General features: G+C 37.5%; 1 protein-coding gene across 8 annotated transcripts in view; it reads right to left on the reverse strand.

The window, feature by feature from the left end:
- PHLDB2 (pleckstrin homology like domain family B member 2) overlaps nucleotides 1-19,404 on the reverse strand; it is an 80,288-nt gene that overhangs the window by 13,154 nt on the left and 47,730 nt on the right. For 4 of the 8 annotated variants that reach the window (XM_048057375.2, XM_048057374.2, XM_067002103.1 and 1 more), the window contains 8 exons: nucleotides 16,491-16,619; nucleotides 12,518-12,673; nucleotides 11,644-11,754; nucleotides 10,815-10,904; nucleotides 8,208-8,351; nucleotides 7,229-7,402; nucleotides 6,418-6,558; nucleotides 5,695-5,794 (listed from right to left, as the gene is read on the reverse strand). In XM_048057375.2, coding sequence (XP_047913332.1) covers nucleotides 5,695-5,794; nucleotides 6,418-6,558; nucleotides 7,229-7,402; nucleotides 8,208-8,351; nucleotides 10,815-10,904; nucleotides 11,644-11,754; nucleotides 12,518-12,673; nucleotides 16,491-16,619 — 1,045 coding nt within the window. The remainder of the gene's footprint in view (nucleotides 1-5,694; nucleotides 5,795-6,417; nucleotides 6,559-7,228; nucleotides 7,403-8,207; nucleotides 8,352-10,814; nucleotides 10,905-11,643; nucleotides 11,755-12,517; nucleotides 12,674-16,490; nucleotides 16,620-19,404) is intronic. The other 4 variants (XM_067002109.1, XM_067002117.1, XM_067002126.1 and 1 more) reach the window with 4 other exon arrangements.

Consider the following 19,404-nt stretch of genomic DNA (forward strand, 5'->3'; position numbering starts at 1 on the left):
TAATAAATGAATCATAACTGAACACCTTTAAATACCTGTTTTATCTATGATGGACACAAATATATGCAGATTAGCATGACTGCCTTTTCACATATATTATTGTACATGTATTATGAAAATTTAACACACACAAACTAAACCTATTGCCAAAAGTACCATAGCTGAATTCAGGAATCTAAGAGAATAATTAAACAAAACACAACAGTCCTGATTATCAGAGGTCTCAAGTACTTGTTTGGTTGTTTTTACTGAACACGGATTATTTCTTGTCTGTTTGAGGAACACTGGCTTTCAGTAAAGTGCAGGCTGAGCTTGCCTGATGAAGAGGAGAGTATAGAAGACAGTTGGCATTTTAATTGCTGAAGTTATTGTACAACACATTTTAAGGTTTGTTTAATCTATGTGATAATGAATGCAGCTTCATTGCTCGTCTTTTCCTTGAATCCATGCAAGAAGTGACACTTCCTCACAGCTTTGATGCTCAGTCAAGTTTATAATACTCCACAATCCTGACCCAAAATGTGAACTGGTGGCAAAGTTGGAGACTACAGCAACTGTTACACTAAATGAAAATCTCCCTTTCAGACGGGAAACCAGACATTTAAGATAATACACAAACACGGGAAAAGTATTGACAAACATACCAAGTTCACACAAAATTTTGACTAGACACCATCAAGACACTGTTGTTAGGAAGACTCACTAGAAGTGGGAATACACTCCTGCCTTATTCTCTACCTGCATTTATATGGCTACTGTCTGGTATTTTCTTGGATATGTCAGAGTCAGGAGAATTTCATTTCAGGGAGTCAACTACTGCAGCTCTACCTTAGAAAGGCTATACTATTCTCCAGAAGGTGTATGAAAAGCATGACTAAGGCTGCATAATTAGAGCATATTATTAAGGATCAAGCCCTCCAAGCATCTCCAAGGCAGATAAATTGTTTCCTCTCCCCTCCATTTCACTTCCCTCTGCACAATACAAAGACTTCTTTGTAGACAATTAATGCTGGTTTCCAAGGAACTAATAAAATCATACTTGCCATTTGAGAGAACACTACATTTCAATAAAAGCTCAATTGCTCTGATTAGTAAAGGAGACAAAAAGGATACAGATGCACTTCAGCATTTACAGATAATAGCATCACACAACACAGATGTTACTGATTTACATGTGCAGTCTGTTTTCTTCCCTTTATTATGGCAAATGCTGCTGTTATTGTAGATAAAAAATTACCTTTCATACTCGAACCTTTGGAATGACTAATTGCTCCTGCGAAATGGTTTTCAATTATTCATTATGGAAAAAGAGAAAAATAAATTACTGAAAGAAACTGCATTTAAATGAATGTTTTTCTATGGAGCCCTTTGCAAAAGCTGGGCTACTCAGAAATGTTAGTTTCATATCTTGTACTTGACTGAAAAATAAACCCATCTAAAAGGTACAGAGGAACATATCAGTTTTACGAATACTTTCCAAAAGGAAAGTCAACTTTTTATGAAGATAAAGAACGCATTTTTAAGTAAAACATTTGTCAGTTAAATTTATGCAATCATGCAAATGTAACTAAACACTGCAAGGCATGTCTCTCTCTCTATGTATATTACAGCAGTTTGGCTGCAAAATTACGTGCATTTGCAGAAGCAAAGCATAATACGATGCTCTCATTTGCTCCTCGTGCCTTAGGCAACAGGCAGTTCACAGCTCAGGATCGGCTGTATACCGACACCAAGATGCCTCTCAAGCAACACATTTCCATTCCCAATTCACACATCACACAGGGAAAATCAATTTGTTAAAGTATTATTAATTGCTCAGGTACCTATTCACAGCACATGCAATTATAAAAAATTAAACTCCTTGTAAGATCCACTAAAAGTTTCCCACAAGCCAACAACACAAGTCTAAGCTAATACAAGAGCTAAAATGTTTCCCACTGCATTGGTTTGTATTCTCTTTTGTAAAATAAACTTAACTGTTAACAGACAGACTGTTCAGCAAAATATTACAATATCCATAAAGCCACAGCATCCAAAAAATCCAAAGGAGTTGTCACAGAATCCCCAAAAACACAAATATATCACCACGAAATTATAGAGAGGTCAGAGTTATAGGTGAAAAGTTGTTATTAAAAGCAGCACTGTCAAGTACGTCAAGAACCAGTACTTCATAAAAAAAAAAAAGTCTTGGTATAACATTTTCTTTAATTTCCATTCTTACTTTTTTTTTCTTGAACGTAGAAATTAACATGTCAAAATACATTTTTTTGTATGAAAACATGCCAAACTAGAAAGCCCATGTCTACTTTGTCATTGTCACCCACAGATCTGCAAAGACTTCCAAATTTTCTGCTCTACTTGTTTGGCTATGAGCAAAGAAGCAAAAAAATAGGCCCGCACAAAGCTGCAGCTCTGCAGTTATTAGCACTAACCAGAAGTTTTGTTGTGACAGTTTGACAGCAGGAACAAGAATTTTTGAAGTACTATCATTATTTTACAATTTTTTTTTTAAAAGTCCGAGATTTCAGAAACTACTTGACAGTGCTGATGAAATCAGTACTTTTGCCAAAAAACAATGACAGACGCAGCCAGGTAAAGAGATGTTTTCATACCTTTTCTAGCTTTTCCTGAGTTTTATAAGAGAGTAAAAAGAAAAAGAAAAGCAAACCACTTTGAAAAGCTTATAGTTGGTCTTCAGATATATATGTTGCCCTCAGCACGCTGTTTTTCTGTACAGCTTAAGAAGCGTATGATTAATCATCTTGTTGGTACCTAACATCTCTGTCTCAACAGTACTGTTCCCTGAATTGTGGCTTGTCTTACACTGTAGCTCTCAGCTAGCCATCCCCTCCCTCGTGGGGGCTAGCCCACAGCCCAAGGGGCTCCCCTCCTACCTCTCCTTGCACAGGCTCCTTGTACCCAGCACCCCATGGGAACCTCTTGGGCCAGTTTTCACCTGCGCAGACTGGTCTCTAGGTTGTATCAAACGTTTTTTAAATTCTGTTGGTTTTTTTTTTTATTTGCCCTTAGTTTGCTTAGAAAGGCTTCTCCACAGGAGCTGAATCTATAAATACAGTTCTTCAAAAACACCTCTTGAATGGTTGCTGAGAAATACTTTTTCCATTAATATTTATATCAAAGATGTCTCCTCTTAAGAGCAACTTATAAAATGCTTAACTCAGGCAATGATTACTGACAGCCACTATTCATGTCTTTCAAGGAAGATTTATGAAAGTGTTTCCTGCTGGGTCTCTACTGGATTTGGTCTAAAATTTATTCATAGACATTTCTAGCTCCTGCACAAAGAAATCCATGTTTGAACTCAAGTGGCTGTTCTTCGTTTCCTGACTTCATTTTTAACTCTGATTTTTTTGTCTCAGACTTTTATATTTACCTTCTTGGACAAAAATGAGAAAAAGGCAGAGAAAGCAAATTGAGGAAAACTCAAACCGTTATTAATTTAGTAATTCTCACATAACGCTTCTAAATTAGTTGGGCAACCACTTCCTCCAAGAACTGCTGAAGACTCTTTCTTCAGATTTATACAAACACAGCAAAAATGTCCGGCCTAGAAGTCGACTCAACACTTTTAAGCCCTGAGGAATGTGCTGAGCCCCTACCACTGCTTCAGGAGCGCATCATCCTCTTTGTCCAGCAGTCCCCGTGACCGCGTTGCGGCCTGTGCTCTGAAGGGACTAGGATGTGACTAGCCGCCTGACCGTGACATCCATCTTATTCTGGGTTCTGCACTATAACAGGATGCCCACAGAAAGAGTGGTGCAGAGACTTCTGTGATGTGTTACTGAGACTAAGGAGCTTTCCCCAGCCCAGAACCACAGTGCTTTAACAAGAGAAAGCAGTTACACTCTTCAAGTTCCTCCGACACAAGTAAATTCAGGACCCTCTACTGTTGAGCACAAAGGGGATAAGCCCTTTGTTAATTACTTAGAGGCAGTCAAACCACAAACGGTCCTTGTATTCCAGTATCCTTCGTGTTTTGACTTTCTCTGTGTAAACTCTGTGAGAGTTCAAATAAAGCTCCTGTCAGCAACATTATTTCCCTTACACAAAGCTGATGTGTCAGAACAGGCTGTCTAGAACCAGTCACTTTTCTAGTACAAATTACTCCCCTAAGGCTCTCTTCATAATTCACTATTTCCATTCAAACTGTTGGATCATATAAAGAATAATCATCTTCTAGTATGCCAGGCAGAAAAAACCTGCCTATATTCATATAATTTTCTGAGTTACTTGGTGACAAACAGAACATAAAAATCAATTGACCCTTTTTAAAAACGTCTTTGCCTGTATTAAATTTGTTAACACTTCATAATTATGTTTTAGGTCACACATACTCTTCTACAATCATATTATAGAAATAGTTCCATTTTAACACACATTTCTTGCCATCACAATTTAGCCCGGCTGCCCTTATTGATTTTCAAACTGGAAGTGCTTCCTGCACAATAGCATAATGATGAGTCTCAATGTACTTGCTGGCTATTCCACCCATGTAAATGTATTACATCAAAGAAGCTTTCCACGCTGAGTAAGAACCTCCTTTTGTACTGCATCTGAAATATGTCAAGCTAAGTTAGCCACAATACAGTAGGTTTGTGGAGAGCCTGCTGCACAAATAAAGAACAAAAAGAACACATCACAACCGGATCAGTTCTACGAAGCAAATATAGTAAGTCATGAACACTTCTAAACAAGTTCGTTCCATCAATGCATTTAGTCATCCTGGTGCATATGGATGACTTCAGCCATGCTTTTTGACTTTTAATACCTGCTGTCTCTGACAAGTCCTATACAAACAGGATGGATCCTGTCTCAGCTCAAGCTTAGTCAGTAATATATAAGGTCCTCTTGCACTGACTTTTGTGACGATGCAGATACCAGAAAGAAAAGAAACTGACAGATGGCACTAAGGAGCAATTCTTTTTGAAGATAGGACAGTAACGAATAAATGATTTTGTTAAAGCAGAAATTAAGTGTATGACTTCAAGCAGACAAACAGCAGCCACAGAATCTCATAGTTTATGAGATCATGTTTCAAAGATCAAGTAACTTTTGCATCCAGAACCCTTGTATTCCTATTCCAAGAGTCCACCTATTTACTCAACATGAAACTCATGTTGAAACACTATGAAACACTATATACTCAACATGAAACATCTTTCCTATGTTGTAGCCCAAATATTTAAAATATTTGAGACGGGTTACAACACTGCAGTTCTAAGTCATGATATTAAATGCATGTCTCGGGAATTACTTGGTCCAAGCAAAAATATATGCCTCTGAAAAAAATATTTTGAGATTGCACCATGAAAAGATTTAGGGGGGGGGTAAAGGGTGGGGAGGGTGCAACATGTAATATCTTTAATATCTTGCTTCAAAATCACTCAGGTTATGCATTTAACCCAATGTGTATTTTTCAATGTACTTTTAGTGTTTAATGAGGTATATTTGATAACCATGTACTTCAACGCTACATGCATGCCTATGCCATAATCTTAGTATCTTATTTTACCTATACCTGCAAATGGCATTTAGAGCTTGTTTTTCTTCACCAAGGAGGAAATTTTTATTTGACAGCCCCGTAGACTATAGCAACACCAGTTTCAGAGTTATTTTCTGAAAGAACAAATGTTGACTTTTAACAGAAATTAATCAAATAAAAAAAGGTCTTACCTTTGTGCATTCTTCTTGATTCTGACTCTTTGGTCATGGTTGCCAAGCAGTGAGGAAGCACACTGCCACAGCTGTTGCTCTGTCCTAATGGTAAATGTCCCTGTAGGAAATTTGTAAATATTTGCTTAAAACTATACTTTTAATACTTTTTGTATTTTTTTTTTGTATTAGCAACTAATGATAAAATAACTTGATTTGTCATCAACATCATTGTGACATCAATCAACCACAGGTATTTTGGTTGTGCAGAGTCTCTATTAAATGAAAATGTTTGCAAAGTACTATCTCCACCTTGCTGCTGTTTGTTGATATACCATGTCACAAATAAGGAATATCGTCACTTTATATATAACCTTATCCTTACCATCTAGAGGCCTTAGGTAGAAAGGAAAACAGTCTGTTGAGCCTCTAGAATCAAGTTAAACTAACCTGTAAACAAAATTATTGAGATATACTAATCATAAATGTATAATTACTATTACAGCACCACATTTTCAGAGGGCAATATAAAGGCTGGAAGCATGGAAGGTTTCACATATTTTCCTACACGCTAATAAGCATGGATTTCTTTCAAAGCCAACATCAGGTGTGAATTTGAGTGAAGGATTACATAACACTACAATAGAGTAGCAGGTAACCTTACCCTTAAACATAGTTTTATATAAACTTAAACATAGTTTTATATAAAAATTGGAAGGCTATTAATAGCACGCCACTACGCACTTTAGATGTAACGCTTCGTCCAAGAGTAGCGCTGTTGAAGTGTGGTGATACAGTCGGAGCTGTTTTCTTGCGAGGCAAAGTATCACTCATGTACATGCATTCCCTGTGCTGCTTCTTTCGCTCTTCCAGATTTCTGAAATGCTTCAAACGGAATTTGTTAAACGGTTTTGACAAAAAGAATTGACCTACTTGCTCAGCTATGCTCTATACAGAATACAGTGAAGGCAATAATCTCGGTACTTCATGGGACAGAATGAAATCTTACAGTACCTCCTGCTTCACAGTATTACATAGGATTTCTATAAATACCATAATAAAAAGCATGTTAAGAAAATGCATCAAATTCATGTATACTTTGTGTATGTGTCCCTGTACCTAAATTATTTTTCTTAAAACTCAAGTCTAGTATACAAGTGGAATTCAATTAAGAGAGGAAAAACATGCATTTACAAGTTAATCTAATGAACTGGTGACAAAACAATACAGCTTTTGAGAGGCATTGTTCAAACGTATAGGAAAAAATAATTTAAGATTTCAAATGAAGCCACTTGAACTTTATTGTTGCAAGTCTTCTGACAGTTACAATGGCTTCTAAATATTAACATTTGCCTCTGGATTATTCATATAAGGAGAATTTTTGCGTATTATCGTTCTATAATGCATTGTGTTTATTTTTAAATGAGCAGTGTTCTTAACTATTACACTCAGCAATAAGATCTACCATGTCACTCTAAAAACTCTGCATGTAAATCAACTTCATGGCCACCATAACAACAAATAAATCCCAAGTTATCAGCTTTGAGTCTGTTACCTGTTGTTGCCTGCGGTGTTTCTTAGCTGGCAGAGGAGGAGGTGTATCAGATAAAGGAATAGGATCTACATGAGTAGCCATGACCGCAGGCCAATGGACTGATGGAAGTTGAGCAATAGAGCGAGGAGAAAGAGAGTGAGGAAATACAAATCCAGAACAGAGAGGTGATCTTAGCTTTATAGAAAAAAGAGAAATTACACACAGAGTTTTCTTTTTGGAATTGCTCAAAAGATACGGCACATACAAGCTGCAGTTTTAGCACTGTGTTTGTTGGAGCATTTAGCAGGAAAGAAAATTTGTTGTATTGGAGCTCTTAAGGCATATCTAACTACAAGAAGCAGCACAGAAATGCCAAATTTTAAACTAGTTGCTGCCTCCTTGCCACACAAAGGTAGGTGTGTTTACATTCATAAGATTATTCCATTCTTTTAAAAGTGGATTTATTACAAATTTGCTATGGTCATTATAAATTCAAAAACATCACAAAGAATGAGAAAAAGGAAGAGTAAACTAGAGACAGACTGGACAGACTCTGTGGAATAGCTAACATAAGTAGAAGCTACCCATCTCCCCCAGATATTCAAGATATATTACTTCTATCACCTCACAGGAAGAAAAAGTTATAAAACATACAAAATGAACACCTAAGCACCTCTGAATGAGTAATTAAATGTGTCCACAGACCATTTCTCCACAGGTGCATTACATTACAGCATTTGACAGGCAAAGATTGTCACTTATTGCTGCTTGGGTCATAATGATTCAGGTTTTTTGGCCTCTGAAGTCCCATCTACACAATTTCAACTGGACCGTTTCTTCAGCTTTATTATTAAACCATTATCTGACTTGGTAACTGGCAGATGAGAGTTTGCCTTTGGGACAATTTGTTACACATTGAATGACAAAATAAATAAATGAGTAAATAAAAATCAGCCATGAAAGAACAATGCAAACAAAGGGAAATGTCTCCCAAACAAACCTCTTTATTTTGTGGCTGGCTCGTCAGCACAGCCGTGGAAGGCTCAGTGGAAACTGCGTCAGCATCTGTGGGGGGCTGAGTGGAAGGGGATATATTCGTGGAATTGCCATACAGCTCACTAATTTCACTTACACTGATATAGCCCTAAAAGGAGGAATTCAGAAGTTAAAAGAAGCAAAAGCCAAAAGACGTGCAAGAGTATTAATGTATCTAGTACGATGAAAGTTAGTTTTGAGCGATACAGCCAGATATTTGTTACCATTGAAATACTTCATCATAAATAAAGCAAAATTATCATCAGGCTTTTCAAATGTTGAATATTTGGATTCTGGAAACTGTTCTTCATTTAATTCTGAATACATTTATGTGATCAAAAGGCAAATGTACATTAAATGACCAGGAGGTTTCAATAAAATGTAAATACCCCTCAGAAATTGTTATGCAGCCCTTTCTTGGGAAAGCAAATGTACCAGCATGTTGACATGTCAGTATGTATGACAATTCACATATTTCTTCTTTTCAAAAATGCATAAGTTCAGCAATGATTATGGAAGGCAGGTTGAAAAAAAATACAAGTCTTTTTATCTATCAGTAAAATTTTAAATTTATTTAATCATTCTGGAAAATTAACTATCATACAGTGAATACTGCACTCTAGAAATAGGAGATAAATCTCAATTCAGGCACCATTTTATGAACTACTAAATGAGAAGGAAGCTGGGTAAACTACTCTTGTTCCCCCCTAAAAACATGTGGCCATATTACAGTAAAACTGAATCCAGTATGAATAAATGTAAACCCTGCTTAGCCATACTGTAGCACCAGTATATTGGTCACCAGAACTTGGCAAATCTGTGAATGCAATATTGCGTTATTTTTTATAGATGATAAAAGCACTTTCACCACTATATGAAAAAATAGTCAACTCAAACTCACAATTCCAATGAGGATTCCCACTGTGGTTAAAAAACAAAAAACAACAACAAAATAATAGCAAATGACTTCATAGTGTGTTAGCTCAGGCCTTATTATTAAATTACAGAAACTGTTTCAAGTCAGACTAGAAATCCAATTCATTTTGTCAACACTGAACTTTTAAATAGCATTGATTTTTTTCCTTTCTTATTTAAGTATTGGGATAAGCGTCCTGCTGTTCCTTCTTTCATTTACCTTACAGTAAGTCCTAATTGATTTCACTGAAGTGAACAGAATGACACTGCTTGATAATCCACTTCAATAAAAAAGAGTGTCAGGTTCACTTAATGTAGTTGCATTTTGAAAAATCTGTAATCAAACAAACCATTACGTGGATATGAAGATAAAATCAGAGATAGTGCCCACTTTCAAGTGAGAAAACAATCAGATCCATCATAGAAGAACAAAAATGAGGCTTGGACTTGCCAAATGTCCTGGTAGGAGATGAGATGTCCAGATCAGAGTGCAACCTAGGACACTGCAAGTGCAAGCATCTGCAACACGGCTCGCGGTGAGGAAGGATGCTCAACCCCACTGGCATATTTTGCAGACCATCCTGGTTCACCAGGAGCTTTGAGGCCAAATAAGCAAGATCACATTTCCCAGGTGCTAGGAGGATGCATGGTTGCTTTAGACTTCAAGAGCCCAACTTCCCACTGTGACACCTACATCATTAGATGGGGCAGACCGTGTTCTGGGCTTCAATACAAACAGATTGAGTCCAGTCAGACCTCTTAAGCAGAAGCTAATGAAGCATCCATGGACACCTACCTGTCTGCCTATTTGAAACACTAGTTTTTCTGCTTCTCCTATTGTGACAACAATGAATCTCCAAATTGCAGATAAACAAGTCAAACCAAGAGGATAAACATGAGAACTTAATGCCAATATTTTATGTGCTGACTGAATCTTTGTAATAGGCTATGGCTTACCTTACACTGACCTTGTTCACAGATCTCGAGTGAGAGGCTTAACGAAGTATCCTCCAAGCTATGAAGTCTTGACAGGGGCAGGTAAACTCTGAGCCTCAACAGGTATTACCCAAACTAACTCAAATTTTCAGCAAAAATATTTGGCACCTTTATTCTAACTATTCACAATAATTATGTAAATAGCTCAATAGGTTTCTTACAACCACAATAGCTTCAGGTCTTTAATTCAACGCTTTTTTAAAAGATCAAAACATACACTTATGCATTTCTGAAGAGCCTTAAAATAAAAAGGGGAAAAATAAAAAGGTGGAAAGGCCTCTTTGTAAAATCTACAGTTCTAAAAGATGACTAAAACATGTTAGTACTTGAACAGAGTTATTCCTGGACCTCATTCTTCTTCATTTCAATGAGGTTTAATTGTCTATTTGAGAAAATTAGATACTCCACACACCCACACATAAAAACGATTGTTTTTCCAGGGCAAGAGTTTAAAGCGATACCAGTCACATCTGGGAAAATGTCAGAGCAGCTATTTTTGTTCTGCCATGCATTTAGACTTTTATGAATAGCTTTACTAAGTCATTTCATCATCTCCAAAAAAAACTATATGAATAGGACTTGACTAAAAACTAAAGTGCTTTTGCATGAAGAGTTATTAAAAGATACTTACGGTAAAGTAAAAAGCAACAAAACTATTTACCTCTTTTAGACTATTGGGACTTACAGGAAATCCCTTTCCTCCAGAAAGCATGGAATATTTCTTTTCCAGATTACAGAGATTCTCTTTTTCCTGTTAATAACAAACAGAGTTTACATTAAATACCAACAGCAATGTAGTGAAAATAAATGCTAGCGATTTTCTCAAAATCATAAAGAAACATGCTGGGATTGAAGGCTAGAAGCTGCAAAGCTGAGCTCCAACTTCATTCATTACAGCAGAACCAAACAAAAAATGGAGGTACAGAACAAAAAGCTGGTGAAAGATTTTGTTGAATATTGAATAATCACAACCAAAGAAAAAGGTCCTCCTCCAGCACTCTGAAAATGCTGATTCGTCTTAATGAACTGAAGCTGATTTTCCTCATGGTTAACAAGAAAACAAACTAGACATGAAAGGTTCATGCCAGCTTCTTATTAACCAGATATCAACTGATATAAGCAGTTCATCTTCTAGTCCAGTACAAGCTATTACAAGTCAAAAATCAGAGCTCTTTGTGCCGAGTTTCAGAAATCCTTTGCCGTGTTCTCTGCAAGGATTACATCTCAGAATCTTGAGAGTACATGCCAGGTTTTGTTTACTGGGTCTTCCACTTAATTTTAGGACACAAGGTCCAAGTAGACTTTAGCACAAGGACCAAGGAGACTTTTAGCTTTCATGTCCTCAGTGGTCCTCAGGAAGTTCAGTAAGCACTCAGAAGCACAGGCTTCTTCTAGCTTCAGCACCCGAGTAGATGACTGTTTAAATCCTCTGAAATGGTAATGCCTCAAAACCTCTCTACCAAAAAATGCCACTAATGTTAAAAACTTACCCTTTGCAGCATCATTATTAGGTTATTTTTCTCTTTTACAAAATGATCTTGTTCTCTTTGTGCTTGTTGGACAATATGATTAGCTTGTTTTTTGAGAGCAGAAATCTTTTCCTAATAGGAAAAAAAAAAAAAAAACAACAATAAATCACCTTTTACATGTTTTATTTTCAAAGCACAAGACAATGAGTAGCAAGGATCCTACTCACGAGACCTCACTCATTCATAAGAGTTAAACAGTAGGAAAATAAGTTTTTACATGACACCTCACTGCTCTGAAGGAAATAATTAAACAAGATTTAGACAGTAAAAAGAATTCCTTCAACAGACAAAACACCAGTTGCATATATTCTTGGATAATATGGTGACTAACACCCATACACTGAAAATGGTAGTTCAGAGATGCAATTTCTGATCTCTGAAAAAAATTGTATTTAATTGTTTCAAATAGAACCATTACAACTGATTTTAAAAATTAAGATAATTTTCTTAATTTGACATTCTATTATTATTTTAACAAAATCATTTAACATCAATCATCAGCATATAATAACTGTAGTTTTGACCACGGCATGTGAATCTCCTTGCTTAATGAAGGAAAAATGCTTTGGTACTTTCTGTAGCAAATTTAATGGTTTAATTCTCTTATGCAAATATGCATACATTAATTTTATTCATTTGTTTGCTTTCACAGAAACACACAATTCGATATGTTTGCAATGTTATTAGGCGATCATCTTGACTCTGCTGCAAAAGCTTTTTCAAAAGGAAAACTTTTGCATAATTTCTTGCAGATAGGCAGGCAGGTTGTAGATCTATTTCACCTCCTTTATGCTCAGCAACAAAGAACAAACAGATTGAGTGTTACTGCTTTTACCTTTCTACTGACAATGCTACGCTGATATTCAGCTACTTCACGCAGGAGCTGTTGTGTCAGATTTTCTTTCTCTTCATCTAATCTGCTTTCATGTTCAAGCTGCTGAAATTCCAAATCTTCAAAGTGTTTGCTTTCTATGTCCAATAGATCAGCATCCTTAAGCAAAAAAAGAATAAAAGGATCTTGCATTTACTGAACCAGAGTAGAGATACTTGCAAACACACAAAAAATAATCAGTCTAACATGGTACTTACGTACCTCATGCAACATGTTCAGAAGCTCAATGCTTTTAATTATGTAGTGTCATAAGAGAGCAAATAAGGCTAATGGTTACTTTGATGTTGCTTTCTCCATCACTCCTAGCATCCCCCCTGCTGATAAAGACATCCTCTGCATCGTAAGGGAGTTGCTTTTCAGTGTTCAGAGCAGGCTGGAGCCTCTGAAGCAGCGAGCACTTCCTGGCTAGACAGATCGGTACCGTGCTGTAGCCTGGCTACAACTCAACCTGAGCGCAAATCGATTTGGTGAGGCTGCCGCATGCCAAACTGGCATGGCACCTGCTCACCGACTAAAAAAGTATAGAAAGTATCATTGCAGTAACTCTAGAGAACCACACGCTGAACAAACTACTTATGGGAACACACACTCAAATGAAGGAGCGCTTAATTTCTTCAAGTCTATCCCAAGATGTAGTGCTGTTTATAGCAGCAGCCGTGCAGCCAAATAAGAGGAAGGATGCGTGGAGCTGTGTGTCCTCTGCACAACACCATCCTCTGCGCAGTGCTGCCCAGCCATGCCAGATGTGCAGCCAGGGGCTGCACAGGGACCGTCAGATTAGGACAGAGAATTGATCCCTATGCAAATACACAATGAAGGACACGACTCATCCACACAGAGACGTTAGTCAGTAGGTGTATTGCTTCACAAATGGCATCAAAACCATTTTGTGTGTTCCAGATTTCTTCAGGAGAAAAAGCTGAATGCTGCAGTTGGGACCCAAGAAATAAGAATGCATCTGCCTTCCACTTACAGACAGTGAGATAAAACTTACAGTACTTTTCAGCGTAACAACTGAAAACTAATCTTGCTCCTGAAATATTTGTATATTCATAACATAAATCCCTACTTAAAACTTCCAGTTTTCTTAAGAAAAATGGATTTTTAGTAATCATTGTATTATTAAATATTAAAGGTTTCTAAAATAGGCTTATTATATAATTTGTTATGTTTTACATAGCTTGCTATGTAAGAAAACCCTATATCCTGTAAGCAATGTATTACTTTGGTGAAACAAAAGTTCAGTCCTTCTCTTATTTTGACCTAAGGCAAAGATTTGTGGCTGATGATATCCACACAGGTCTTCGTAAAGACACTCAAAACTAGCTTCCAACAAACTAGGGAAAGACATGGGATGTAAAAGCTGAAGAATCCAAGTTACTATACAAAATATCAACATCTTCCCATTGTTCTCCAAAGACGTGCCTTTCACCTGCAGTAGATAGTAAGGAGATCCAACGCAAAGACATGGGCTAAAATGACAAGAAAGAGGTTACCTCCAGTACAAAACCAGTACAGCACCAAAGGATTTGTAGAATAATCATTCTTGTTGTAGGTAATCACTTCCTGAACCAAGTAGAAAGTACCTCCCCCTTTAACTAAAGCAATTGACATCAAAACACTAACTTAAAAACTCTTAAACAACAGGCATGATGTTTCCATATTCGACTCTCAAATCATTGATTTCTCCAACATCTCCATTAGTTCTGTAATGGCACTGGACAAAACTGCATGGGAGAGAACCTAGCCCTTCCATCGGGATGTGGTGGGAGCTCCAAAGTCCCATTCGTAAAAAACGTAAAAACATCTGTAAAAAATCACATTTTTATCTGAATAGTTAGGTATTTCCTAGCAATGGGCAGTATCTTTTCAGATTTCTGCCAGAGTCCAGGCATCTACCCTCACATTCTGTTTATGTGTATCTCTATAAACCCACACATGAGAACAAACGAACTTTGGTGTTAATAAGCTTCAAATACGCCATCAGAAAAATTAATGCTTTCCCTGAATACCTTCTACAAAAGCTCTCAGATGTCATTGGACTTTAAATGAAGTGGTCTTCCTGCCCAACAGGAAACGTGTGCTCGCTACAGGCACTGGAGAGCAGCCATCGGTCAACAATCCACGCAAACAATGCCACCTGCCCACTTCTATCCCAACCCAGACTCCAAACCCACACTGCAGTCAGATGCTACAGCAAAATTCAGTGCTTGCACCCTGGGCACAAAGCACTAAGTGACTCAAGTCTCAGAGCTGAAGCAATAAGGGAATTCACCACCTTCACACCTACCACATCAGCAGTAAAGTAGCATGACATAACCTGCTTCAAGCAAAGGTATTTAATCCTACACAGGGCTTAGTTTCAGGGAAGAATAATATTTTTCTATTTTGAATAGCATGTTTATGATAAAGCCATAACTCTTCTCACACTTTATATCCATTTAAGAGGTACTGTGCACTATTTTAGTGGCAACTTCTACTACAACCACAGTAGCCACAGTGAACTCTCACTCCAACTGGCCTGGAATAATATGCAATAGAAGCAAATGTTACATTTAATGGCACACCCACATTTGTCCCATTTTCAAATCCAAAACTGTTATTAAGCCATCTTGAAAGGAAAAAATATACATGTAAATATTTAACCAAATAGAATTCTAGAAGCCTCTTGGTAGTCAATAGTGAAAAAGGATTTACTACCACCCCACAGCAACAAGTTTGTAATTTCTCATGAATTAATACCTTCAAGTACATGACTGCACAGGAAAGGCTTCCTTTCATAATACTTTTGGGATATTATTGCTTTTTGTTTGTTTGTGGTTTGTTTTTTTGGTAACTTACAAAAACCCTTAAATGTCTCAAAAACACCAAACAACTCAGTTAGTTACTACAGAATAATTTAACATTGTTATTTCCAAAGTTGGACTTCTTCTCTTTTTGCTTCTTGAAAAACAAAACAGAATTCTGCAAATAAAACGTAATCTGATTATTATATATTAAGAAAAAAGTATTAAGACTACTTCCTGTAAAATGAAAGATTAAAAATATTAGTACTGATATAAAAAGTCTCAAGCCATGAAAAAAAATTTAAGTTTCTCTTTCACCTGTCATCTGGAGCTTGCAATACTGAAGCTTTGAAAATGATTTTACCCCCATTAAAGTTAGCTCTATATGCTGTATAGATGACATAACATTAATTGATACTAAAATCTTCCACAGAAAACAGATATACTTTAACTGACAATAAAGTAGCTTTTTGGTTACAAATAATACATAATGAAATTGAATTGCAATTAGACTTTATGCAAAGATTGAAAAAAAACACTAATGTCCAACCGCTGAAAACGTAGGAAAAATAAAGTAGTTAAAGTAAGTGATATAATGTTCAAAATGAAATATTCACAACACAGTTCAGGCTAACAGTTATGTTATGTACTGAAGAAAAGACGTTATCCATGACCTCACTGAGACAGCAATTTAGAGCATTGCAAAGGATGAATACGTCAACCAGGATTAAAAAATAATGGGAGTCAAGTGCTAAAACGGCTGATCCCACTAACCAAAGCTCAATATTATCTGCGTGAGCAAAGATTAGAAGAGTAATGCACTACTGTCCATCTAAACATCACAATTCCAACAGCCTCCATGCAATCCAGCAGGCTTAAGGTGCTAATTATGGTTAAGTAGCTTTAAAAACATTCAACACAAAATGATTTCTAATCCACCCATTTGGGCTCTACTTCTTTGCCACTATGCAAAATATTTATTACAAGCATTTCACCAGAAGGTAACCCTCATGACAATTGTGTCAAATATGTTCAAGCACTCTGTTGGATACTTCAAGCAGAATATGTTACACTTAACTCTAAAATCAACACAAAAAAAAGTTAATGCAATCTTGAAACTTGCTACTGACCCTCTTCAGCTGCTGCTGTAATTGTTCCCTCATGGACTCAGGGCAATTATCAAGCTGCGTCTTCTGCTCGGAGTAAAGCTCCTGAAGCCTCTCTAGTTTTTCCCTCTCAGCATCAAGTTTTAATTTTTCCTGAAGCATGAACCAGAAAATAAACAGAATTACCTTCAAACTCAAGCAGGTGTTAGTGACTATGACAGTGTGAGGCAAAAATTTAATGAAACAGTTGAAGCACATAGGTCATAGACAGAAACAACTTGTTAGTTGAAATGCAATGATGGGATTGCAAAATAAACAAAATAAAACATTAATCATTTTAGTAGGGTAATTAACTCTCTCCCTCATCACTGTGTTTTGTTCCCACTTCTGGATGTGCCAATGCCCACTGCTCAAATGCTTATCTCACCTAATGAGAAAAAACGTGGAAATGGTATCCATGTTAGTCAGGTAACTGATGAAGGAGAGAGAAAACAGTGGTTTTTAGAAAGCAAAATGGATGGAAAATGACTGTAGTCTGGCAGTGAGGGGAAAGTGGATTTTCCCAAGAGAATGAATTACATGCTTATGCGCTTCTAGACAGATAAGTACCCTTAGCAAGTGGTGAAAACACAGAATGAGACAGAGCTTTATGAAGAAATAACTGGTCCAGGAAATCCTGTTGCAGCAGAAACATGAAATGATTTAACAAATAGATTCATTGGCTTCAGGATACAGGAACTGTAAACTGCTCTCTGGGGTCAACGGGGATGCTCTACAAGAGACTCCCCATTCTCTTGTAACTAGCTCAGCTTTCTTCTCATTCCACTAGAGCAGCAGCACTCAAAACACTGCTTATCACCATCAAAAGCCTTTACCTTTTAAAGCTTTAACAAAACACTACTTGTTTTGTGTGCAGCATTATTCTGAAGACTGGCTGCAGATCGCTTAAAGCTACCTTGTAACCTACTATTTGTTGATGGACCCAAATTTGGCAACCAATACATCCGAGCACAGACAATTTTTTCAGTACCTTCTACCTGCATCTACACTGGCCAGCACAGTAAATGCATTTCCGTCAACTGAGCAATTAATAACCTGAAAAAACAGCATGCCTAATATGCCGTAAAAACTGAAGGGATCAAGTAAGTCTCTGGAGCCCCAACTCTCTACTACCCCCTGGAGTCAAAATGTACAGCTCCTTTTACCTGCTTCTTGTTCTGTACTTTGGTATCTCTTTTCAGATGGTCTCTAACTCTCCTCAATAATCTAAATTTCAGTGCCAACCCAAATATTCCAGCTTTGTCTTCTGGATGCTCCAAGAACAGCTGAATTCTGCCATGGCACCCACTCATTAGTTCTCTTTCCAGTCCCGACCATTAAAGTCAAATGCATGGCTCAGCAGGTGCTATATAATCAGCTTAGCCGCACCCTTACGGTGTCTGCCATAGAAAAAATTATTATTTTAGCCTGCAGAACTTGCTATTTCAAACTGTGGGATGGTCTTTTCCCAAAATCTTCTCTTTGCTGTTCCTCACAAGGTTCTCAAACTCTCATGCACGGTGGAGACACAATAACTAACTTATATGAGCTTTCTGCTTTATAGTTATATCTCTAAATCTGAGTGGGGTCAGTAGATGGGATTTCCTTTTCCCAGTATTTAAAAAACAACAACAACAGGAAACATTCACATTCAGTCCCAGTGTGAACTAAATTCCCAGCTCTGCTGGTTTCATTTACATGTGCAGCTTCTCAGCCCATATAATTAGATAAACAGAATGCTGAATGCAACAGTTGGCTGGGTTTTGTTCTTAAGCCTGTAAAAATGAGCAACTAAGCCAGCATATTCGATTACCTGCCCTTCCTGTGCTAGCTTCTTGCAGCAGCAGAAGCAGGGCTCAGAAATTCAGAGGATGAAACACATGCAAGCTGCACAGCGAGGGAGAAGCATTCAACTCTAGAGATGCCACCTCTAGACCTCTGTCCCCAAGGAACCCCATTTGCTGAATCATCCTTACTGCCAGCACAGAAGGGAATTATGAATAAATCAGTAGTTCCCCTCCTCACACACTTTCCTGTTCATTTAATGTTCAGCCTACAGTCTGCCACATTGCTAGGCAGACGTAAAGGGGAGGACAGAAACAAACCAAAAGCTGCAAGGACCACTGTGACCTTAGCTACGGTATCGTTCCTCTGAAGCTATTAATAACTCCCTAAATGCCTATGTGCTGCAACAAGCACACTCACTCATTAACAAGCAAGTCAACCCTCGAGTGTGAAGAGACATCATCAGCCAGAATAAAACTCGCTGAGAACCATGCCAGAGATACTATTACTTCCCTCAAGAAACTAGGAATGTATTCCTTTGAGACTGAAAGCGATACTCATCTGTCCTATTTATAGCATAGGAAGTACATCGCAACAAACTGGCTCCCTCAAAACGTGCAGTCTTACAGGAAATATCACTTTCAGCAGCGAGAGGCATTATACGTTTTGCAGCTGTGGAGTTCAGTGCACCAACATCTCTCATTTTGCCTTGGTAAAGTTCATTTAATTCACAAAAGTAATTTGATAAATAAATGAATAATCAGATTAATTTTTTTAAAGAATCTCTTCTATGAAGGTATCCAGGTGAGCTCTTTCAGAAGGGAAGCAGCATTTAAGGACTGTAAGGTAGGTGCAGGACCCAGCTGCAGGCCCAGAGCTGGCACTGCATGCTGTTTGCTCAACAACAGGCAGGGGCACAGTGTGAAGAGAGCCCACATGCTCCAGCTGCACATCCTCACCTTAACCACCTAGGCTCATGCTTTTAAAGGTGTTTCTGCAGACAGCTGCCTCCCAGTGTCCACTCTAGAGCCACGCTATCTGTAGTCTGAATTCTTGAGGCCCTGCTTCCACAGAAGGGAAGTAGAGCTCAGTAAGGCACAACACCTGGTCTTAG

This window comes from Anser cygnoides, chromosome 1 (genome assembly GCF_040182565.1).
Source record: "Anser cygnoides isolate HZ-2024a breed goose chromosome 1, Taihu_goose_T2T_genome, whole genome shotgun sequence".
Lineage (NCBI taxonomy): Eukaryota > Metazoa > Chordata > Aves > Anseriformes > Anatidae > Anser > Anser cygnoides.